Source organism: Gracilinanus agilis, chromosome 1, assembly GCF_016433145.1.
Source record: "Gracilinanus agilis isolate LMUSP501 chromosome 1, AgileGrace, whole genome shotgun sequence".
Classification (NCBI taxonomy): Eukaryota; Metazoa; Chordata; class Mammalia; order Didelphimorphia; family Didelphidae; genus Gracilinanus; species Gracilinanus agilis.
Window position 1 is genome coordinate 406,078,625 of NC_058130.1, and position 22,296 is coordinate 406,100,920.

The 22,296-nt window shown below is 38.1% G+C and overlaps 1 protein-coding gene across 1 annotated transcript in view; it reads left to right on the forward strand.

The window, feature by feature from the left end:
• Nucleotides 1-22,296, forward strand: part of LOXHD1 (lipoxygenase homology PLAT domains 1) — a 293,979-nt gene that overhangs the window by 180,683 nt on the left and 91,000 nt on the right. Inside the window, exons 27-29 of the mRNA XM_044681634.1 lie at nucleotides 13,935-14,051; nucleotides 16,003-16,165; nucleotides 20,441-20,595. Coding sequence (XP_044537569.1) covers nucleotides 13,935-14,051; nucleotides 16,003-16,165; nucleotides 20,441-20,595 — 435 coding nt within the window. The remainder of the gene's footprint in view (nucleotides 1-13,934; nucleotides 14,052-16,002; nucleotides 16,166-20,440; nucleotides 20,596-22,296) is intronic.

Genomic DNA, 22,296 nt, shown 5'->3' on the forward strand with positions numbered 1-22,296 from the left:
GCAAACATGAATGATGAGCTTGAGGCTCATGTGGAAGAGAAAATTGGGGTTAGAGTTTTGTGTGGACATCAATGGGTGGTCTGAAGTAATGAAGTTATTTACTAAGAAGAGTGAAAGAGGTGTTCAGTGGTGATCAGAAGAGACCAGGAGGTCTGAGTCTCCTTAACTCTATCCCTCACCAAGGCTGACCACTCTCTGCTTGTACCCTTAAGCCCATCTCTCAAGATAAGCAGGATACACATTGTCTAGGGGGAGAATGAAAGAGAATGAAGAACAAAAAGGGACTTCCCAAACTCAGTCAGTTGTTAAATTCTGTTGATTCTAACTTTGCAACTTCTCTTACATCTGCCTTCTTTTTGCAACCACAGAAGCAGGTTCTCATCACTCATTACCTCAGTTCATATAATTATCTCCTTCTGGGTCTCTCTTTCCCATCAGTGCTTCATGCTGCTGCCAAGTTACTCTTTCTAAGGCAAAATTCGCATTTGCCTTTGTATCCCACTTAGATTAGCAACTGATATGTAATAAATGCTTAATAAATGTTTGTCGATTGAATAGTAATTTTGGTATAGGTAGCTGTCCACTTGAGTTGAGCTTCCTGGACCTTTATGCCACTACAATATTAGACTAGTCCGTTAACTGCTTCTCTGAATTGTGTGGACTGAGCTCATTCTGGATTTCTGTTCCTCAGATGTAATACTTAGAAGTGCATGGGATCACTTTACAAAGGACCTCTATTTAACTCATGTAAGTCCTGGTTTCAGGAAAATGGGGCTCATGATCCTGCTCTCCTTACTTTTCAAGATTTTTGCAACAGTCATGGGTGATGTCATGATTTCAAAACAAAAATCTGGGGCTCTATACAAGTTCTCTATGGTAGGAATATTATAAGAACCACAGAAGGTGTCTAGGAAGTTCACAAACCTCCAGGAACAGAAGAAGATGGTTACTGCTCACCTGGGATTTGGGTATGAGTCTGACCCTCTGTGTATTGGAAATGTTTTAGGAGGGCCACCTCTCATGGAAACATCATCCATCTTGGGACCCTGTTCTCTGATCACTGCATAGCTCATCCTTTGTGAGGGAAGATTCCCCCATCATTAACTTGGTGAATGAGGATTATTCTCTGCAGTAGTATTAAAGTTGGCTCTTTCCATGAACTCTTGTAGTTTTAAAAGGATTTTGATCAATTTCTCCCACCCATTCCAATCCCTTCATTCAGTAGCAAAGATCTTTCCAAATGAGGACCACATGGTCAACGAGCATCTCTCTGAGGAAGAAGGAAGGAGGGAACTAATATTCCAGATCTGTGTGTCTCATTGAGATGTATTAACAGATATTCCGAATAGTTGATTGAGGCCTCAAGAAGGCTGAAGACAGGAGAAGGGCTGCAGCCCTTTAAGTCTGCACAGATATTGGAGTGGGAGTGCAGAAGCTCCACCGATGACTCCCCAGCTTTCCCTCTGGTGCATAAAACATCCCCTTTTTGGTGTGGCTTAGAAAATGCTTCTACACTCCTTTCCAGTTCCAGGCTGGCTATTGATAAGGAAGCCAGGCATAATCTGCTGCGCTGCTTCCTGATTAATGCTTTAGGATCTTTGAACTTTGCAATTGGTTTTGGGGAGTGGGGGTAGAAAGGAAAGAAGGAGAAAGGGAAGTGGAAAGAAAATCTAAGTCATCTTATGGCCGACTTTGGGCCTGTTCTCATAGAGATAGGAATCTGTTTTCCATGGCCTTGGTTGGGTTTCTGAGAAACATTCCTTGTGCAGGTGGTAGTCATGAATTCATACCAAGAGCAAAGATGCCAATGTTTGCTCAGAGTCTGAATTTCTAATTTAACTCTTAACTCTCCTGTTCTCGTTGCCACATGCTAAATTACTCTTTGGATTCAGTGACTCGGTTAACATTTACTCAGAGCATTTTGTTCAGGAGTTCATATATTAGCAGCCCTTGCATTTCTGAGATGGAACAGCAGGTGATTTCCCAGCAAGACTATACCCTCACACAAATTGGTTTTGTGGTTCTGTTTGCTTTCTTACCACTTTAGTTCATTTTTGAATGGTCTGTCAAGTTGTATCATCAATTCTGGTAACTATTTTCAATTCATTAAGAGATAAATTTGTTGAGCCTCACCAAAATGTTCAACTCTATTGGGTAGGACAGTGGTCAAATAAAAGTAACTTTAATGGGAAGATGAGGTTCATGCATGAAACAGTTAGATGGCAATGCATGTCATTGTGAGTGCCAAATGAGTGGGAAAGCCTATAAAAGGGCTTACATTCAGAGGAGGGAGAGAAAGCAGTGTGAATTAGGCCAGGTCAGTCAGAGAAGGCTTTGTAGAGGTCGTGTGAGTTGAATGAATCAGGCCTTGAAGGACAGATAAATAGAAGGAAACAAGGAAAGACAAAGGCATTATAGGTGAGTTGAATAGCATAAACAAAGAATAGTGAAGCGACCAATTTGAATAAATTGAGGAATTCTCTTGGGAAAGTCATTGGGGTAAAAGGTTGGAGACTTAGAATGGGACCAGATTATGGTGGGCTTTGAACACGAAACTGAATTTAGACTTTATTCTGAAGATAAAAGAGAGCTATTGTTTGTTTTTAATATAAGAGAGGATAAGTTTTCATTTTTCTGGAAAGAAGCACAATTACAGAGAGCCTTCTTGCTTTCCAGTCTAATCTTCTGTGCCAAAGACTTCACTGCTCTTCCCCATCCTCCACAAAGGACATCCAGCACTCTCTGGTCAGTTGTACTTTTATTTTAAAAAAAATAAGAGTATAGTCAAGGGTGATTGCTTTTGAGTCATCCAAGCCTGGCACCATAAGCAGCTCAAGAAGAATACTCATACTGTGGCAGATTTCCAAGGCTTTCTTCAATCGAGTGCTCCATTAATACTCATCTATAATTTCCACTGCTGGATACTGTTTTTTTCTTTCAAATTTATATAAGCCCTATAAGAGACTGAAGCCTCAGTAAATTTTGAGAAGCCCCAAATGAAAATGTTGTTTCTCTTGGGCATGGTTAGGCAAGCACTGACGAATCTCAGCATATTTATTTCTCCTCTTTTTCCAATTCCTCTTGACACATGGCCAATGGTGGTATAGTAGGAAGAGTACAAGACTGGGAATTAGAAGCCTTGGCTTTTAGTCCTGGGTTTGCTGCTAACTAACTGCATGACCTTAGCAAGACATCCCACCTCTGTGGGTAGCCTCACTTTCTTCATATGCAAAATGAGAGGCTTCAATTAATAACTGACCCTTAGCTGAACTCTAAGGACTCTTATAGTTCCACTCTCTGAGAATTCTGAATTTAACTGCAATGTGAAATTGCTACTGAGTCACTAGGGATTTACCTTACCACTTTGTTTTTATAGCAGCCTGGACAATCTCTTTCCCCCTTAGTTCAATGGAGACAAAGTGGGTATTTTTCAAAAGGAGCTTTTACTTAGTAAATTAAGGGGGAAGGACAATTAAAAAACACAGAAACAGAAGAATTTAGGCTAGCCGCCTATTGTCTTTAATGGTCCATAGAGTTGGATGTTTGGCACCTACAGTCAAAATCAACACAAGTCCATAGGCCTAAAGCCTCTGAAAAATGAGTCTGGGATAAAAGAAAATCAACCAATGGGCAAGGGAGAAGTACAATCAATTCTCTGTTAGCCAATGCAGTCAGGTAATCAGGTGTGCTGGTTAATCCAAAATTCTGATTGTTAGAGATTCCATACCTAACAAGTATGGATCACAATATTTTAAAGGTATATCAGATTATACACCATGTTCTTCACACTAAAATTAACTAATAATAATTAATTATTTATTGTTGATTCAGAAAGCTCTTCAGCAACTTAACAAAGGCTCAAGGTGGTCATTAAAGATATATCTTTGTCACTGTACTAACAAAGAAGTGCCACTTAATAGAGAATTCCAATGGATAAGTCAGCCTTCAATGCACCATCAGACAGATAAGCATTTTACGCTCCTAAAATGCCCACAACTCATCAGCAAGTGCTGATTATCAGCTATCGGATCTATAATGATAACAGCTCCAACTCAGCCCTTCCATTTCTTATAGCAGACCTGATAAAGACATACAAAAAAGTAGACTGAACCACGGAGTAAACATTATACCTAAGGAGGTATTTTGGTAAAAAAAAAAATAGATCTTAAAACTGGAGGGCAACTCAAAATCATTTTATTTAAATGCCTTCCCTGGGGCATTCTTTCAGTTGTGTCCCAATTCTTCATGACCCCATTTGGGGTTTTCTTGGCAAAGATACTAGAGTTGTTAGTCATTTTCTTTTCCACCTCATTTGCAGATGAGGAAACTGAGGCAAAAAGGGTTAAATGAATTGTCCAGGGTCACACAGGTAGTAAGTATATGAGGCTGGATTTGAACACAGGTCTTCCTGACTCCAGACCTGGTCCTCTATCCACTGCACCACCTTAGCTGCCCATATTTTACAAATGAGAAAATGTAGAGAAGTTTAATGACTTCTCCAAAGTCACCCAGGTGGTCAATATCAGAGATGGGATTCAAACCCAGGACCTCTGATTTCAAGTTCTACAGTTCTCTTCCCAGTGTGCCATATTGCCTGTGACTAGAACCCAGGTTTCCTCCCTCTTGGGCACTGCTCCTTCCCTACTCCATGATCACTCCTTCTTGAGCCATACCACTTCTAAGGTCTACAGCAGGATGACTAAGATGGCACCGCCACCAACGAGATGATGTTTGAATTCATTCAGAGCTGCTGCTCTTGTCCAAGGTTACCGAGGCTTCATGTTTGATGAATGAATCAATCAAAAAACATTCATTCATTAAGTGGCTCTGCACTGAGGATATGCATACGAGCCTGATTAGGTCATCTTGCTGGCAGTTTCTGAAAGCCTGAAATTTGGAGAGTTGCGGAAACTGTACCATTCATTAAGTGCTATAGGAGCTGAGAGACAGAAGTGGGGATCAATATGGGTTGGAGTAGTCCAGGAATGCGTCATGGAATAAGTGTGGGTAGAATGTAGATGAGCAGGAAGAAGTGAAGGAGAGCATTTTAAGCCTCTCTTTAATTTCCCATGTCCACTCACCTGCCAGATATGGTCAATTCTCTCTCCATAAGATCTTCCCATTCATCCCTTTCTCCACTTTTGTGGCCATCACACCAGACTAGGCTTGCATCCCTTCTCATCTAGTTTATTGCAATAACCTTCTAATTGGTCTTCCTGCTTCTAATTTCCTGCCTCTTTTTTAAAAAATCTATTTAGTATCTATAGATGCCAAACTGATATTCCTAAAGCCTAGGTCTGACAGTGCCCCCCTCTCCTATTCAAGAATCTGTAGTAGCACCCTAGTGTCTGTGATAATTAGATTAAGTCTACACTGCCCATCTTTAGATTTAATCACCAAAGGTGAGAACACCTCTAATTCTGGGAGGTCCATAACCCAAATGTGCTAGAGTCAACTGACTGCCCCCTAGGCAGTACTATGAGAATTGTCTATTGTGATTGGACATGCAAATTAGGAGGGAGGAACAGGAAGTGACGCATAAGTGACCCCTTTAAAAGGAGAAGGTCCTCAGTCAGCAAGGGTCTTCAGTGGAAGACAGCATCTGGTGAGGACCTCTTCTGGTTCATGGAGGAGTATTGGAATGCTGAGACTCTGGTGGGACCTCCGACTGCTTCCCTTTGAATTGTCACGTGGTAAGTTAGGCTGACTCTCTCTCTCTTCCTTTGGTGTTTCTTTCCCCCTTACATGTCTCAAGGATAAAATACAGACTTCTCTGTTGGCCATTTAAAGTCCTTCATCATCAAATTCCAATCTATCTTTCCTGACTGATTTCATATTATTTTCCTTCACACCCTTTGATATCCATATTTTTTTTAAATAATATTTTATTTTTTCTCCAATTACATGTAAAAACAATTTTTAAAATTTTAAAAAATTTTGAGTTCCAAATCCTTTCCTCCCTTACTTCCCTCCCCATTCTCTGAGACAGTAAGCAAACCAATATAGATTTTATATGTGCAATCATAAAACATTTTCCCATTATCCATCTTTTCAAAATAATATTTTATTTTTCTCCAATTACATGTAAAAACAATTAAGATTCATTAAAAAAAATTGAGTTCCAAATTCTCTCTCCTTCTCCCTTTCCTGAGACAGTAAGCAATCTAATATAGGTTTTACATGTGCATCATCTAAAACATTTTCCCATTGTCCATCTTTTTAAAATAATATTTTATTTTTCTCCAATTATGTTGTAAAAACAATTAACACTCATTAAAAAAAATTGAGTTCCACATTCCCTCTCCTTCTCCCTTCCCTGAGGCAGTAATCAATCTAATATAGGTTTTACATGTGCATCATAGAAGAAGTAATGCAGAGATGCAATCAAGGCATTTACCCTTGCAAAACCTAACTGTATAACTTCTGGCAGTTGGCCAGCCTTAGAACTCTGACAAGAGTCAGTTGGTCCCTGAAGCTTGTGAAGAGTGGAGGGGCGAACTGGGCTCTGCTTTCGAGGTGAAACCTTGCCTTGAATCTATGCTTTTGTCTTTGGATTTTTGGAGCTTAGCTAACTTCTCTGGACCTTCTCTCATCTTCCCTATATCATTCCCCTATTAGCTTCCTGATTTCCTGTGGGCTTTGGGAGAAGGGTGGATTTTGGGGTTGTAGCAATTAGACTTTGAGGATTTAGTTCCCCATTGACAAGTAGGGCTTAACCTTGAAACAAACTATACCTTGCTTCATTGTTTTAGTACTCCCTAACCTCAAGGGCAGCCAAACTTCCCCAGCCTGAGAGAGAGCAGGCTCTCTCTCAGTCCAAGCCATTCCTGTGACCCTCCCCCTCCTTGAGCTTCTCCCTAGTGGCTGTTAGGGAAACCCTGAACTCCTCTCTCCTTGATAATCAACCCTGAAACTTTAATAAATCCCATTGTTACCTATTCAACCCCTTTGCTAAATCATTGGCTCAATGATAAGTGAGGGTTGAAGGAGGGAAGGAATTATTCCTGAGGGAAGCTGGAGGGGTCCATCTTGGGAGGAAGTAGTTGTCTCTATACTTCCTCCTGGAAACCCTTCAGTTTCATTGACAGGGAGGAACCTTTGGGACTCCTTCTTTGCGGACTTGAGAAACTGACTAGAAAGCCCTCTAGTTAGTTTCAAACCATTTCTGACTGGCCCTAACCTTTGTGTCTGTAGAAATACCATTTTGCCTGGAAGAGTCCAGCCTTCCTCCTCCAGTAACCTCTGTCTCTAGTCTGAGTGTCTCCCTGTTGCAGCTGCCTCCCCTAATTACCTCATCATCTCCCTTACTGTTCATTATACTGCCTTGTCCTCTATTTCCCTAAACTCAGCCATTCCCTTACATCTCTCCTTACCACCTCAATCCACTATTGCACCCTCCTTTCCCACCAAAGGACTTAAACCCCCTATTTGCCTTTTCTTTATTTACTTTTATTAAATCATCTAAAACATTTTCCCATTGTCCATCTTTTTAAAATATTTTATTTTCTCCAATTACATGTAAAAAACAATTAACATTCATTAAAAAAATTTGAGTTCCAAATTCTCTCTCCTCTGAAACAGTAAGCAATCTGATATAGGTTTTACATGTGCAATCATGTAAAATATTTTCCCATTGTCCATCTTTTTTAAAAATAATATTTTACTGGGATAGTTCAGTGGCTCAGTGGATAGAGAGTCAGACCCAGAGATGGGAAGGGAAGTCCTAGGTTCAAATCTGGCCTTAGACACTTTCTAACTCTGTGATTCTAGGCAAATCACTTAACCCCAATTGCCTAGTTCTTACTATTTTTCTGTCTTGGAACCAATACTTAGTATTTACTTTAAGACCGAAGTTAAGAGTTAAAATATTTTTAAGTAATATTTTAATTCTCCCATTTACGTGTAAAAACAATTTTGAACATTCTGTTTTTAAAAATTTCTTCCTCCTCCCTCCCTTCCTTTCTGAAACAGTAAGCAATCTGATATAGATTTTATATGTGCAATCATGTAAAATATTTTAACATATTAGTTGTTTTGTGAAAGAGATCTCAAGCCAAAAAATGAAGAAAGTGAAAAATAGTATGTTTTGGTCTAAAATCAGACTCATCAGTTCTTTTTCTGGAATCAGATGATATTTTTCATCATGATTCTTTGGAATTATTTTGGTTCACTGTGTTGCTGAGAATAGCTAGGTCATTTACAGTTGTCCATCAAACAAAATGTTGTTACTGTGTACAGTGTTCTAATTTGGTTCACTTCACTTTGCATCAATTCATGTAAGACTTTCCAGGTTTTTTCTGAACTCATCCTGCTCATCATTTCTTTTTTTTTTTAACCCTTAACTTCTGTGTATTGGCTCCTAGGTGGAAGAGTGGTAAGGGTGGGCAATGGGGGGGTCAAGTGACTTGCCCAGGGTCACACAGCTGGGAAGTGTCTGAGGCCAAATTTGAACCTAGGACCTCCCATCTCTAGGCCCAACTCTCAATCCACTGAGCTACCCAGCTGCCCGAAGGATTCATCATTTCTTATAGAAAAATAATTTTCTATTATAATCATATGCCACATTTATTGTCCATTTAAATTGGCCTGCTTGCTGTTCTGTAAATATAATATGCCGACTCCTATTTTCTCTTTTGTACATTTTGTCCTCCCTGCCTAGAATACCCTCTCTTCTCACTTTCACCTCTTGGAATCCTTAGCACACTTAAGGACTTGGTTTAAGCATTATCTTCTGCATGAGTCTTTTCTTGATTCTCTCTAGTTGCTAGCATCCCTATTACCCTCATAACTTTGCACTTATTTTATAATTTTCTATTTACTCTGAGGGCAGAGACTTCATTTTGGTCTTTGCGTCCTCAGTGTCTAACATAGTGCTTGGTGTGTAGTAGGTGTCGATAAATGCCAGTTGGGTTGTCTTGATGATCTATTGAGGAAAGTTCTGAAGTGATCAAACAAGCAATATTGATTGAGAAATTCAGCACTATGCTACAGAATGTAGAAAACACAATATTTGTCCTCAAGGGAGAAGGCAGGGGCAGTAAGTGAAACAGTGAATAAACAAGACAGCGCAGAATGAATGGTCATTACCAAATAGTAAAGAGTCAATAAAAAATTAGTGAAAGAACTTCTATCTATCCATCCATCCATCCATCTATCTATCTATCTATCTATCTATCTATCTATCTATCTATCTATCTATCTATCTATCTGTCTGTCTAGCTAGCTAGCTATCCATCTACCTACTAACCTGCCTACCCACCTATCTGCCTGTCTATCATCTATCTATCTATCTATCTATCTATCTATCTATCTATCTATCGATCTATCGATCTATCAATCTATCTATACAGTTATATGATTATTCAGAGACAGAGAGACAGGGACAAAGAAAAAGAGTAGGTTTGAAATCTGGTGAATAAAATGAGCAAAGGCTCAAAGTGGGATTGAGTATGGCATGTGCAAGGGAGATTGAGATCAGTTTCACTAGCAAAGACATAGAAAATATAAGATAATGCCCCACTTAGGAGGTTTAATCTTTCCTTCCCCTCTTTCCCCCTCTCTGTCTGCCTTGGCATTGCAGGTTCCTCTTGGGAGGCTGACATAAGATGGCACTTTCTCTACCACATCTGGGATCATAGAATAAACAAAGAATCTCAGATTGAGAAGTGACCTCAGAGGGAGAGACCTGGGTTATAGCTATATAGAAGATTAATTCTGATTTGTCTCTTTCTTTCCCAACTTTCATTTACCCTGTAAAGACAAAAAGAGAATATAAGGCACAGACAGAAAACATTATTATAAGATATAATAGAGGGGGCAGCTGGGCAGTTCAGTGGATTGAGAGTCAGACCCAGAGAAGAGAGGTTCAAAACTGACTTCAGACACTTCCTAGCTGTGTGACCCTGGGCAAGTCATTTAAGCCCCTTTGCCTCATCTTCACCACTTCTATCTTGGAACATAGTAATGATTTGAAGATGGAAGTTAAGGGTTTTTCAAAAGAGAGATAACAAAGGAAAGTAGATGATACTTAAACCACAGGTAAAGAAACAACATCAGTACTAAATATGTATGAACATTTAATAATTAAAGAAAAACTTGGTTATATGCCAAGGAGAACTAGGCAGTAAAATAATTATTTGGAACTTCATTGTGCCTTTTGTAAACCTAGACAGATCTAATAGAACAATAAAAGAGAAGTTAAGGACCTGAAAATAATTTTAGAAAAGTTAGATACAATAGACCTTGGTAATTACAGAATGGGCATCATAAAGAGTTTATCTATATTAATGTTTTGCATAGCACAATTATAAAAATTGACTAAACCCAGAATATAAAGAATTCACAAGTCAATGGTTAAAAAAGTAATATTAAAGATATCCTTTTTAGAATATAATGCAATAAACACTATAATTAATAAAGGAAATTTGAAGAACAAGAATTCCCTCTTCAAAAATGGCAGTGAAATTTTCTATATTAAAGGTTTCAAGCAAAGGCTAGATACTTGTCAGGTATGTTGTAGAGGGGATTCTTGTTCACTACCAAACTGAGCCAGACAGTCTCGTACGAGGTCCTTCATACCCCCAAGATTCTTTGATCTTCAACAAATAGTTATCCAGACTTTCCTTAAAAACTTCCGATTATTTGGATACCACTACCTCTCAAGTCATCCAATTTTAGGTCATTCTAACTGTTAAGAACTTTTCCTTTTCTATTAGGCTAAAATCAGCCACTGTAATTTCCATCTATTTCTCTTAGTTCTGCCCTCTGATGTCAAGATGAACAAGTCTAATTTTTCTTCCACATGAGAGTCCTTAAAATACTTAAAGACATTTATCTTGTGTCCTCTAAATTTTCTCTTTCTCAATCTAGTTCCCTCATCTAATTCTTACATGATATGACTGCATGAGCCTGACTGGTTACCTCCTATCCCACATGTTCCAGTACATCACTATCCTTTCTAAAATGTGGCACCTGAACCAGACAAATACCCATTCCCCTTTAGTTGAGTTGAGACAAAGTAAGGAAATCCTCTGTCCTGGGATTTTAATTTTAAGAAATCTTTTTTGTTATTCTAATTTTGATTATACCAACAAACATGAATATTTCCACATACAAAGAACAACAAAAAAAGAAGATTGTATATGAAACTGAAAATCTCATAAAGCTCATAATAAATCAACAAATCTCATGAAAAACCATAAATCTCAAAAAAATACCTATTTTAAAGCCTATAATAAATTTGATGTTTTAGTTCCAAAGCTGTCTTGCTTTTCTTTGTCTTCCTCTGTGCTTTATTCTTTTTTTCCTCCTGTGTAGTTTTTAAAATTTCATTAACACTTTTAAATTTATTTTCTTCCCTTTTTTTGGCATCACTTTCATTAGCCCTCTTCTCCTCTGTATTGCCTCAATTCTTCCTTTGTAAAAAATTAGCAGAATAAAAACAATAACAAATTCACGTTTTGGCCATGTCAGAAAATTCCTCTCTCTACTGCATTTCTAGGTAGTCATCTCTCTAGCAAGAGGTGAAAAGTATATTTTGTAATAATTTTTTGAAGTTATGGTATGTCAGTTGAAGTCATTCAAAGTTAATTTTTTTATAATTTTATAATTATGGTATAGATTGTTTTCCTGGTACTGCTCATTTACTCCATAGCATTTCATGCAAATATTTTCAGGTTTCTCAGAATCTATGCCTTTTATAATTTCTTATGGAAAAGTATTTCATTGTATTCATATACTGCAATTTGTTCATCCATTACCAAATTGATGGGCAATCTCTTATTTGCCATTTCTTTGCTATAGTAAAAAGTGTTGCTATGAATATTTTTGTACCTCTGGGTTCTTTCTATCTCTGATTTCTTTGAGGTATATGTCAAAGTTTATATAATATTTAATGACTTTGGGGGTATAGTTTCAACTTTCTTTCCAGAGTGGTTAAGTCAATTTTCAGCTCCACCAACAGTGAATTATTCTGTGTTCTTATCCTTCCCACAGCCTCACCAATAATTATAATTGGCTTTTATTTTCATTTTTACCAATTTTAAGAGTAGAAATATAGTTATGTTTTAATTTGTGGATAGCTTACTTTTCTCCTTTAGAGAGCTATCTGTTCATGGTCTTTGATCAATTATTTTGCAATGACTTGTTCAAATTCATTCTATGTATATATTTGGATTATCAAGTCTCTATCAAAGGAACTTGCTGAAAATATTTTTTTCAGTTAACTGTTTCCATCTCAATTTTAGTTACATTGATTTTGTTTGTGCAAACCCTTTTCAACTTTACATATTCGAAATGGTCCATTTTATCTCATGACTTTATCCTTAGATTGTTCAAAAAGTCCTTGCCTAATCATAGTTAAAAAGTATTTCCTCTAGTATCTGTTCTTCTAATTTTCTCATAATTTTATATTTAGGTCATATATCTATTTGGAGCTTAATGTGGTATATGTGAGATGTTAAGCAAAAATAAATTTCTGCCAAGTTTCTCTCACATTTTCCCAGCACCTTTTGGCAAATTGTGAGTTTCTACCTTGTCTTTACTATATTACTATATTTGTTTGTTCCTGGATCTTGTGTGTCTAAATCTGTTATATTGATCAACTTTACTTTTGTAAACCATTATCAAATGTTTTTGATGATTACTGCTTTTTAGTATAGTTTGAGGTCATACTGCTAGGTCCCCTTCCTTTTCTTACTTTTTTTCAATGTTTTCTTGGAGATTCTTGACTTAGAAGAGATGTTCCAAAAGGAAACTTAGTTAAGAATTAGAAATAATGGGAAAAAATAGATAGAGATTAATCATTGTGAATAATAATTCGCATACTGATTTTAAAATCTTTTAAGTATGTCGTCCCAGGTAACCCATAGAATCCTACGAAGTTAATATTTTTTTCTTCTTTTTAACAGATGAGAAAAAAAGGCTCAGAAAAACTGTGTCGTACTCATAGTCACATAGTAGAAAGCATCAGAGCTAAGATCTGAACCTAGGTATTCTTGAATTCAAGTACAGTCCTTGCTGTGGATAGATCATTGGGCCTGGGTTCAGGAAAACCTGAGTTCAAATCTGACCTCAGACACTCATTAGCTGTGTGATCTTGGGCAAGTCATTTAACCCCATTTGCCTCAGTTCTTCATCTGTAAAATGATGATATGCTGGAGAAGGAAATGGCAAATCACTATAGTATCTCTGCCAATAAAACCCCATGGACAAAAGTCTAGCATGGCACATCAAGTTGGTCATGGAGAAGGAAATGGCAAACCACTATAGTATCTCTGCCAATAAAACCTCTTGGACAAAAATCTAACAAGGCATGTAGAGTTGGTCATGACTGAATGACTGAACTGTCTTTCTCAAATGTCACTCTTTTTCTCTCAAAAAAAAAAGCTGGTCATAGATTGGCTTGGCAACAGCATCTTATAAGATTCCCTATCCTGGTTCCATTTCTTCAACTCAACCCTGCCGAGAAGGAGTGGGGAAATCCAATACCTACTATCCTTTTCCAAGCCTTTGGGTATTTTTTTGGGTCAGTCTTTGGGTATATTTTGGGGGGTAAGTCTTTCTCTTACCTTCAGTTCTTCCTTTTTCTGGGAACAGTTGGATCAAAGGGCCCAGTCCCACTAATAAGTTAATATGTTAACGGACTAACTCTGATACAAAAAGAGACTCTAAGACATACAACTGGTGAATAACTAGTGTCTCAGATATGAAAGGGCCTTGCCTCCTTTCCTCCTTACCTGCATTTTCCTCCAAAGCTGTTGGAGAAGTTTTTCATCCTTTTGAGAGTTAAAGAGTTACTTAAAGTCAGGTGGGGTAGGGAGAAATGGGGCTTTGCTCATGGTAACATTCTTAAAAGTCCTTCTCTGATTTAGTCATTGAGTGTTTTATTCAAAAAATACTAAGCTATTGCCCTGTGCTTTTTACCCTCTCTTCAGATGGAGGATATTGGAGAAGTCATTGAAAAAATTCGGATTGGACATGACAATGCAGGCATGAATGCTGGGTGGCACTGTGACCATGTGGATATCCGGAGGCTCCTGCCAGATAAAGATGTGTGTTCCTACCCTAGGATTTCCTGCAACTACCTGGCTATCTGTTTTGATTAAAGTAGAATCTACAAAAGAGATTGTGAAAATCATCTTGTCCACTCAGAATGCGGGGCTAGATTTTTGGTTAAATGTTTTTAAAAAACCCACTTCAAATCTAATGGCTATATATTAATTTCAATTAATTAAATGAGAATGGAATAACCAGATCTATGGATGAAGAAGACCATTCTGTCAGAGGAATAAAGGAGAGACTGGGGAGAGGGATTTGTGGATGAAATCAGGATGCCAGTAGGCTAATATAATAGACGAAGAAGATGGTAATGAAGGGTCATCAGTGAGAAGGAAAGAATGAACTTGAAGGAACTGAAGAGGAGGAATTGGCAGGATTTTTGTTACTGATTGGATATGAGACATGAGGGAGAAAGGAAAATCAAATATAGGCTCCAGGTTTTGGAAATAGGAACTGGATGAAAATGGTGGTGACTGAAAAGAAAAATGAATGTAGAAGGAGATCTTTGGAGAAAGGTACCAAGCAAGGTCTAGAATATGTTGAATTTGAGGTGGAAACAGATCTGGTAGGTAGTCAGAGATGTGAGTCAAAAGCTGAAAAGAGAAATCAGTACAGAAGAAACAGATCCATGAGTTAATATATAGGAGCCTGCATAAAGATGGTAGTTGGAGCTGTGAGAATGATAAGATTGCTAAGAGAGAGAGACAACAGAATGAAGGGGAACATCCCACCTTAAGGAATTAAAAAGAAGAGAAACCAGCAAAGAGGACTGAAAAAAAAATTGGAAGGTAGAAGGAGAACTAGGCAGCTGCTCGCTCTATAATCAAGGGTGGGAGGGTATTTCGACTAATTGGAGGGAGCCAGGATTGTGAAAAATAGCATAGAAGAAAGAAAAGGAGAGCTGAAAAGAAATTTGGGTTTGGTCATTTGAAGGGCATCAGTTTGTTTTGACAACCCAGTTTCAGCAAAATGATGGAGTGCATAAGCTAGGCATCAAACACTTGAGTAGATAATGGGAAAATGAAGACCTGGAGTGAGCACACATTTTTAAAGTCCAGTCCTCGATCTCTCCACACTCCACCCCACACTGTGTCCTGACACACGTACCTCCATAAATACACACATACACATCAATATAGATTCATGGCTACATAGCCACAAGCATACAGACATGTCTATGCAAAAACATGTAAACAACTGACTTTGCAAATTAATTTCTCAGCTTTCCTCCTACCCCCTCCCCAAACATACTTAGCCCTGGCATGGGTGCTCTGGGTCAGAAAACGGAGCTACTTCAAGTTTTAGAACATTAGTGGGGAAGGAGGTGGAGCAGTAAGGACTTCCAGAGGGCAGTAGCAAAAAATAAGGGAGGCAGAGATAGGACCAGGCATGGAGCTTGCTAATTGGGGTCCTGCCATTGGTTTTTCCTGGCCTCATGGTCCTTGAACTAGGTTTAAAGACTGGGAAAGATGAGCATTATTTGGAGGAGACTAAGTATATTCCAAGAGAGGAAGGTATGAGCAAAAGTTGCAAGGTGGAATGGCATTAATTGCATGCAAAAGTGTAGCCTCAAATGTGGGCATAACTCTGCTTCCATATTGAATTAAAACAATGTGCCCTCAGGGAGCTTACACTCTTGTGTGGGGAGCTAATTTGGACAAAAGAAGTATAAAAATAATTACAAAGCAACAATGACAAAACTCCGTAGTTTCTCAAAAGATAAAAAAACCCCAAGAAAGAATATAATGGAAAGGGATTTGGCAAGAGAGCCTTTGAACAATTGACCTGTTGCCATTTTTGCATGAACATGTAGTTCCATGATACAAAGTTGTCCCAGTCCACAGAGCCTCCTGCTGGAGTATGAACTCGCTTGCTTGGGGACTGTTGAACTAGGCATTTTTCCTTTTGAAGGTTGGGTTTATTTTTTCTTCCCCTTTGCTCTAGGGATCAGAGACTGTGACATTCGCCTGTGATCGATGGCTTGCCACCTCTGAAGATGATAAGAAGATTATCCGAGAACTGGTCCCATTTGATATATTTACCGAGAAAGTAATGAAAGATGGGTCTTTAAGACAAATTTATAAGGAAATAGAGGAACCTCTGGATAGTAAGTATGATGTTAGGATCCATATTCTACCCTGAACCTCAACCCTTGAAGTTATGCAATTATGAATTATTCCAGATAAATGAGAATTTGACCTTTAAGCAATAACACATAAAAAACATTGATCATATAGAATGAACATTTTTCTAAAACATATTGCACACTCCCCTGCCTCCTTAAACAAAAAATACTGAATCCATCATTTAACTTTGCCTCAAGGGTTTCGTCATGAGCATTAACTTCTGTACTGTGCAATAATACATTGATGTTTTCAGTTCCTATTTTCACCTTACATTAAATGATCCCAGATTGCTATGCTTTCTGAGAGCTTGTGTCTGCTTTCATAGTTTTCCTGTCTCCTCCCTTGACATCAGACTTTTATCTATCATCTCTCATAGCTGTCAGCATGCCATCTTGCAGCAGATTTTCTCTTAATTAGCTTCTTCTAATCTACTGTGGGCCTAAACATCAGAAGACTAAGCATGTCAAAACTGTGTGTAAAATTAGAGTAAAAAAATATGAAAAAAGTGTGTAAGAAGTTCTCCCAAGAATAAAGCATATATACTGACTTTTTGTATATTGTAATAATAAACAGAACCAAATGGCACAAATCCCATCCTTACAACATATACGTTGTAACATCTGTTTTGACAGCTCAGAAGCTTTTGATGCTCAGATTAGGGCAACACATGTTCTGGACAGACATAATTGTTAGACAGCTAAGTTACAGTTAACTGAGATCTTACTGTATATATCCAGGGGCTGGGGGTTCTGTTTGTAGATTATCTAGACCTCTGGCTTCTTTTTAGCTCTTTTTTTCCAACTATCTGTCTTTTAACTATTCACTGACTATGAACCTCTTCTTTACTGAATAGATAGGGTAAAGAAGAGTAGGACAAATTTATTTCAATTCATTTTTCTTTTCCTGATCTGCAGAACTTAGTCTGTCTTCCTCTCACTGTCCCTAATTGCCATTTTAATTCAGCCATGGCTTCAGGCATGTTCTGGATGTTATGATTAGAACACATTTATGTGCCTTTATCAGAAAGTTATCAGAACTTGGTGCAGGCTCCTAAGAAAAGCCAAGGCATGACTTCCAGGCCAATGTGAGCCAAGAAGTTTTTCTTTGCTCTCATCTTCTCTGACCTCCATATTACATCTGCCAGTATTGACCAATCACTTCTTGAGACTTTCTCCTTTTATTTCCATGACTTTAAATTAATTTTGTCTCTCGTGTGGGAATCTCATCTTTTCTCAAGGGCATCTAGGTGGTGCCATGGTTGGTGGAACCTTGGAACCAGGAAGACTTATTTTCCTGAGTTTAAATCTGACTTCCAACATTTACTAGCTGTGTGACCCAAGGCAAATCTCTTAACCCCATTTGTCTCAGTTTCCTCTTCTATAAAATAAGCTGAATAAGGAAATAGCAAACTACTCTAGTATCTTTGCTAAGAAAATCCCAAATCGGGTCATGAAGAGTCAAACATGACTGAAATGGCTGAATAATGACAATATCTTTTCTCCCTCCTCTATGAGTGTTCTGTAAAGCTATTTCCTCTTTTAGCTTACCTCATATCTCTCTTCCCTTTTCTTCTTTTTTCTCCTTTCCTCTCTTCTATCTTCTCTCCTCTCCTATGTCTGTCTGATTATCTCTCTCTCTCCATTCTCCACTGGCTCTTCCAACTCTTTCAATAAGTTCATCCAGTTTATAAGTCACACCAAAAATCAATCTCATTACTTGACAGCCATGCTTAATTTTTGACTAAAAGCAGGTTTACCCAACCTGACAACTAATCTTATTTGCCCAAACTTGTCTCTAAATGACTTTTGGCCATTTTTTAAAAATTGAATCTGTCTTCAAAGAATGATGAATTTCCAGCACTGTGCATTTACAAGAGAATATATCACTGACTCAAGAGATTGTTCCAAGAAAGATCTGAATACTCACAGAACTTTAGGGCTATAGAGCCTCCCAAAGTGATTATTTGAAGGAGACAGCACTCAGCAAAACATGTAAATTAGGGGATGTATGTATCCATTTTCTAAGTTATGTTACATTGTAATATAGATATCATCATCATCATCATATTAAACTGTATTGCCAAACTCATGACTCCTTCTTATAAGTGTACTTTCAATTATTACTCACAACAATCTATGAATGAATATTTATGTATTAAGAACCTACTATGTACCAGGCACTGTGCTAAGTTCTGGGGATACAAAAAGAGGCAAAAGATAGTCCCTACACTTAGGAAACTCACAGTCTAATGGGGGAGACAACATGCAAACAACTATATTCAAGATAAGTAGGAAATTATTAAGAAGAGGAAGGCACTAGAATTAAGAGGAATTAGTAAGGGTTTCCTGAAAAAGAGATAGGATCTCATCTGGGCTTAAAAGATGCCAAGGAAGTCAGTAGACTGAGTTGAAGAAGGAAAGTATTCTAGATATGGGGGCTAACCAGCAAAAATGTCCAGAGGCAAAAAATGGAGTGGCTTATTTGTGGCACACCAGTGTCAATAGGCCAGCGTCACTGGATTAAATTTGGTTAGTGTTGTGGATGTTCTTCTGTCTATTGACCTAAGGCTTATCATCATATCTATGCACATACAGTGCCACTCTCCTACAAAACACACACACCTTTTCTACTCCCTCTGTCCTTCAAATATTCTTGGTTACCCTGTGGCAAAGGAGATAGTTAAAAATGATGTAGTATACCACCAATTATCCAGTTTGTTCTATGATGCCAAAGTGTCCTGACACCCTAAATGGACAACAGTGGTATAGACAAAATCCCTGGATAATTCAGGTCCTAAGCAACCCACTTTGCTTCCTGAACTATCTATATTAGCCTACCTAAGTCAGATCATTGAGAGAAAAAAAAAAAAGAATCCTCCCCTCCTTTCTGTCCTGAATGGAAAGGAGAACTTTCATGGCTGAATGGAAAGGAGAACTCCCATACCCTAGTCCCTAGCTTCCAAAATCTTCTTGAACTTGTAGAACAAAGGGTTTTCTTGTCCATCATGTTCATCTCACCTTTCTTTTTACTTCTAGTGTTCCTTGAATCTAGTTGTTGATCATTCATAGATTAGAATTTCAGTTTCCACAAACATTTGCCTTCTCCCCAAATTTGAGATGCTATAAAATTCTGTGGATATGTCCCTTTTCATTTGGAATCCCAGGGGAGTGCCCTGGAAAGCTTCCTGAATAACCCTCTTGGGACCATTGTATGTTACTAATGTGCTATTAAAACTGCTGCTCTTTAGAGTGTTTCTAGGGAAACATTCTTTCACTAACGATCAGTGCCCGAGGTGGGCATTGGGAGGGAGGAAGAATCCAGAAATAGATACATCTCATTGCACATCCACATTGCTCAGCACCCAAGAGCTGAATCAGTTTTTTTAGCTCCTCCAGGTCCCAGAGAGGAAAAAAATAAGGCTGTTTAATGATAGCCCCAATGACATTGCATCACACACTGAGACCAAGGTTCAAAGACACTTGCTTTCCATGGAGGCAAGATACTTACATTGACAGACCAATTAAACCCTTTAGCTATTAGAGACCCAAGGCTGTTTATGTCTTGATGATGTCAATAAACGCAGCTGGAAAGTGAAAAATTCATTGAATTGCTTGTTTTGTCTGCATTGCAGCCAAAGTCCAAACTCTGGCTTATATCAAGTTTAGTCAAAAGGGCCTTGGTAATTTTTTGAACAATAACAGAGTTGTTTCAGATAGGTATCATTCATAGACTCAAAGCAGTCTTAATTTCATGATGTGCATTTAGTGATCATAACAATAATTTTCAGTTGGTTATGAGAATTAACATTGGCAAACTCTCTTAGACTAATCTTGATGTATGTGTTTGGATTCATCTGTATCCAGGACTGGTACTGAGATGGAATAGGTACACATTACCATTTGTAAATTCAAATCTCTTTGAAAAATTTTGGATGCTCTTCATATTCTCATAAGTACATCAAATAGGGATATGGTTATTCTAAGAATATTTACATCTAGATATGTAACAAAAATTAAAGGAATGATATATACTTATTGTCTATATCAGAAAGTTCTCAGCACAACATCTGAATCCTTTTCAGCAATCTTCTAAAGGATCTGGTTAATAGATCTGTTTGTGTAAGTATGTATACTAGAACATCTCTCTAGTCACATCTGAATCTGCATTATGGATAAAGTTTGGGGCCATGTTGATGGGGCCTATGAATTTAGCTCCTTTGCACTGAGTTGTCTTTTTTTTCTTTTCTCTTTGTGTAGTTGTTCACTATTCAATTCAGATCTTCACTGGGAATATACCTGGAGCTGGAACGGATGCTAAGGTCTTCATCACAATCTATGGAGATCTGGGAGACAGTGGGGAACGGTATCTTGGCAAGTCAGAAAACAGGACTAACAAATTTGAAAAAGGAACGGTATGGATAGACACAATCCTGCCCCATCCCCTAATCCTTTCTTCTCCTCTACCTCCATCCTCTTGATTATCTTTTTCCTAGATTCTGAGGCAAAGTCTTTCTTCAGAATTTTGCATCCACATTTCATGCTGTTCCCCTTGCACCTGTTAGGAATATTCCCTTCCATCATCTCTGCCTATCCAAAACTTGCCTAATTTTCAAAACCCAAACATTATTCTGCCTCCCTTATGGAGTCCTCCTTGACTATCCTAGCCTTCAGTGATTTCTCCTTCTTAAATTCCTGAATTCTTAAAGATTCTTTATTACTCACTTATCCTATATTGTATAAAACCTTATATTGTTATTTGTATTTTAATATGTATTAACCTTGCATCTATAATTAGACTATAAATTATTGGAGGGGAAGAATTGTTTTCTTTGTATTCATACCCTTCAATGCACCTACAGAGGACTTTGTACTATAACCAGTATTAAGTATTTGGCATATATCCACTTACAAATCATCCCTAGATCATAGGGGCAGAGAGAGGTAAGAGATCTGAACCCAACTCTAGATGCATTTATAGCATAATCAGGAAAACATAGCCAATTTTTAAAATCACTCTCTAGGACCACCACATGAAGACTGTTAGAAGACTGATACATTCAGTAAATGGAGTAGGAGTTGAAAAGAGAATGCTTTCACTGGGCTGAGAAGTAAGGAAAACCTGATCCAGGAGATTGATCTCAACATAGGAATAGATTCATAATGACCTGGTTGCTAGTCTCATATTTGCTATTAACTAGCTATGCGACTTTTGGCAAAACATGTAACTCTTGGCCTTTTAGTAGGAAATATGGAGTTTGGTTTGACCTTCCAACTCAAATATTCTTGCTATTCTTATACAAGAAAAGGGAGATCAGTTGTGGAACAATGAAAAGAGCACTGATCCTGAAGTTAGAGGACTTGGGTTCAGGAGATCTGGGTGCTTACTACCTGTGCCATCTTAGGTGAGTCACTTAACCTCTCAGGGCCTCAGTTTCCTCATCTATAAAATGAAAATCTTCACTTATATCTCTGAGGCACTTTCTATCTCTAAATTAAGTTATAGATTCAGGAGACCTATGGTTGACCTTCTATTGGACAGTGACCAAGGCCACTTTTTCCATCTTCTCTTTCCCTTCTCCTCCTCATTCCCTCTGTAAAAGGGAATTCTATATTCTCTTTGTCCATTTTGAGTTAATACTTGTGAAAGGGAACTCTTTATTCTCTTTTTCTTTTTTAAGTTAACACTTGGTTGACACTAACTTAAGTACCCCTATTTAGTACCTCACCAGACACTAAGTAAGAGTGTTTGCAAGTTATTTGCTAAAGTGGGTAACAACTTAGTCAGTCAGGAAATTGTGAATCCTTTTGATAAGAGTTTATACCTCCAGAGGATGAGAAGTGGATCCCACAAGACACTTTCCCCCTGGGCAGTGCTGAGACAATTTAAAAGCTGTGATTGGCCCCTGTGAAGAGGAGGAGGGACAAAAAGTCACTATAAAAGCCCTGAATTTCTGGGGCTAGAGGTCGACTTTAAGAGTCGTCCTCAGTCTTCAGCTTGAACTGCCTCTTGGAGGGAACTTAAGTCAGTGAATAGCTAGCTTTCCTTTCCTGACTTCTGGAGAAAGATTAATTCCAGTAGAGGGTTAGCAAGTCATGCTGGGGGCTCAGTTGAG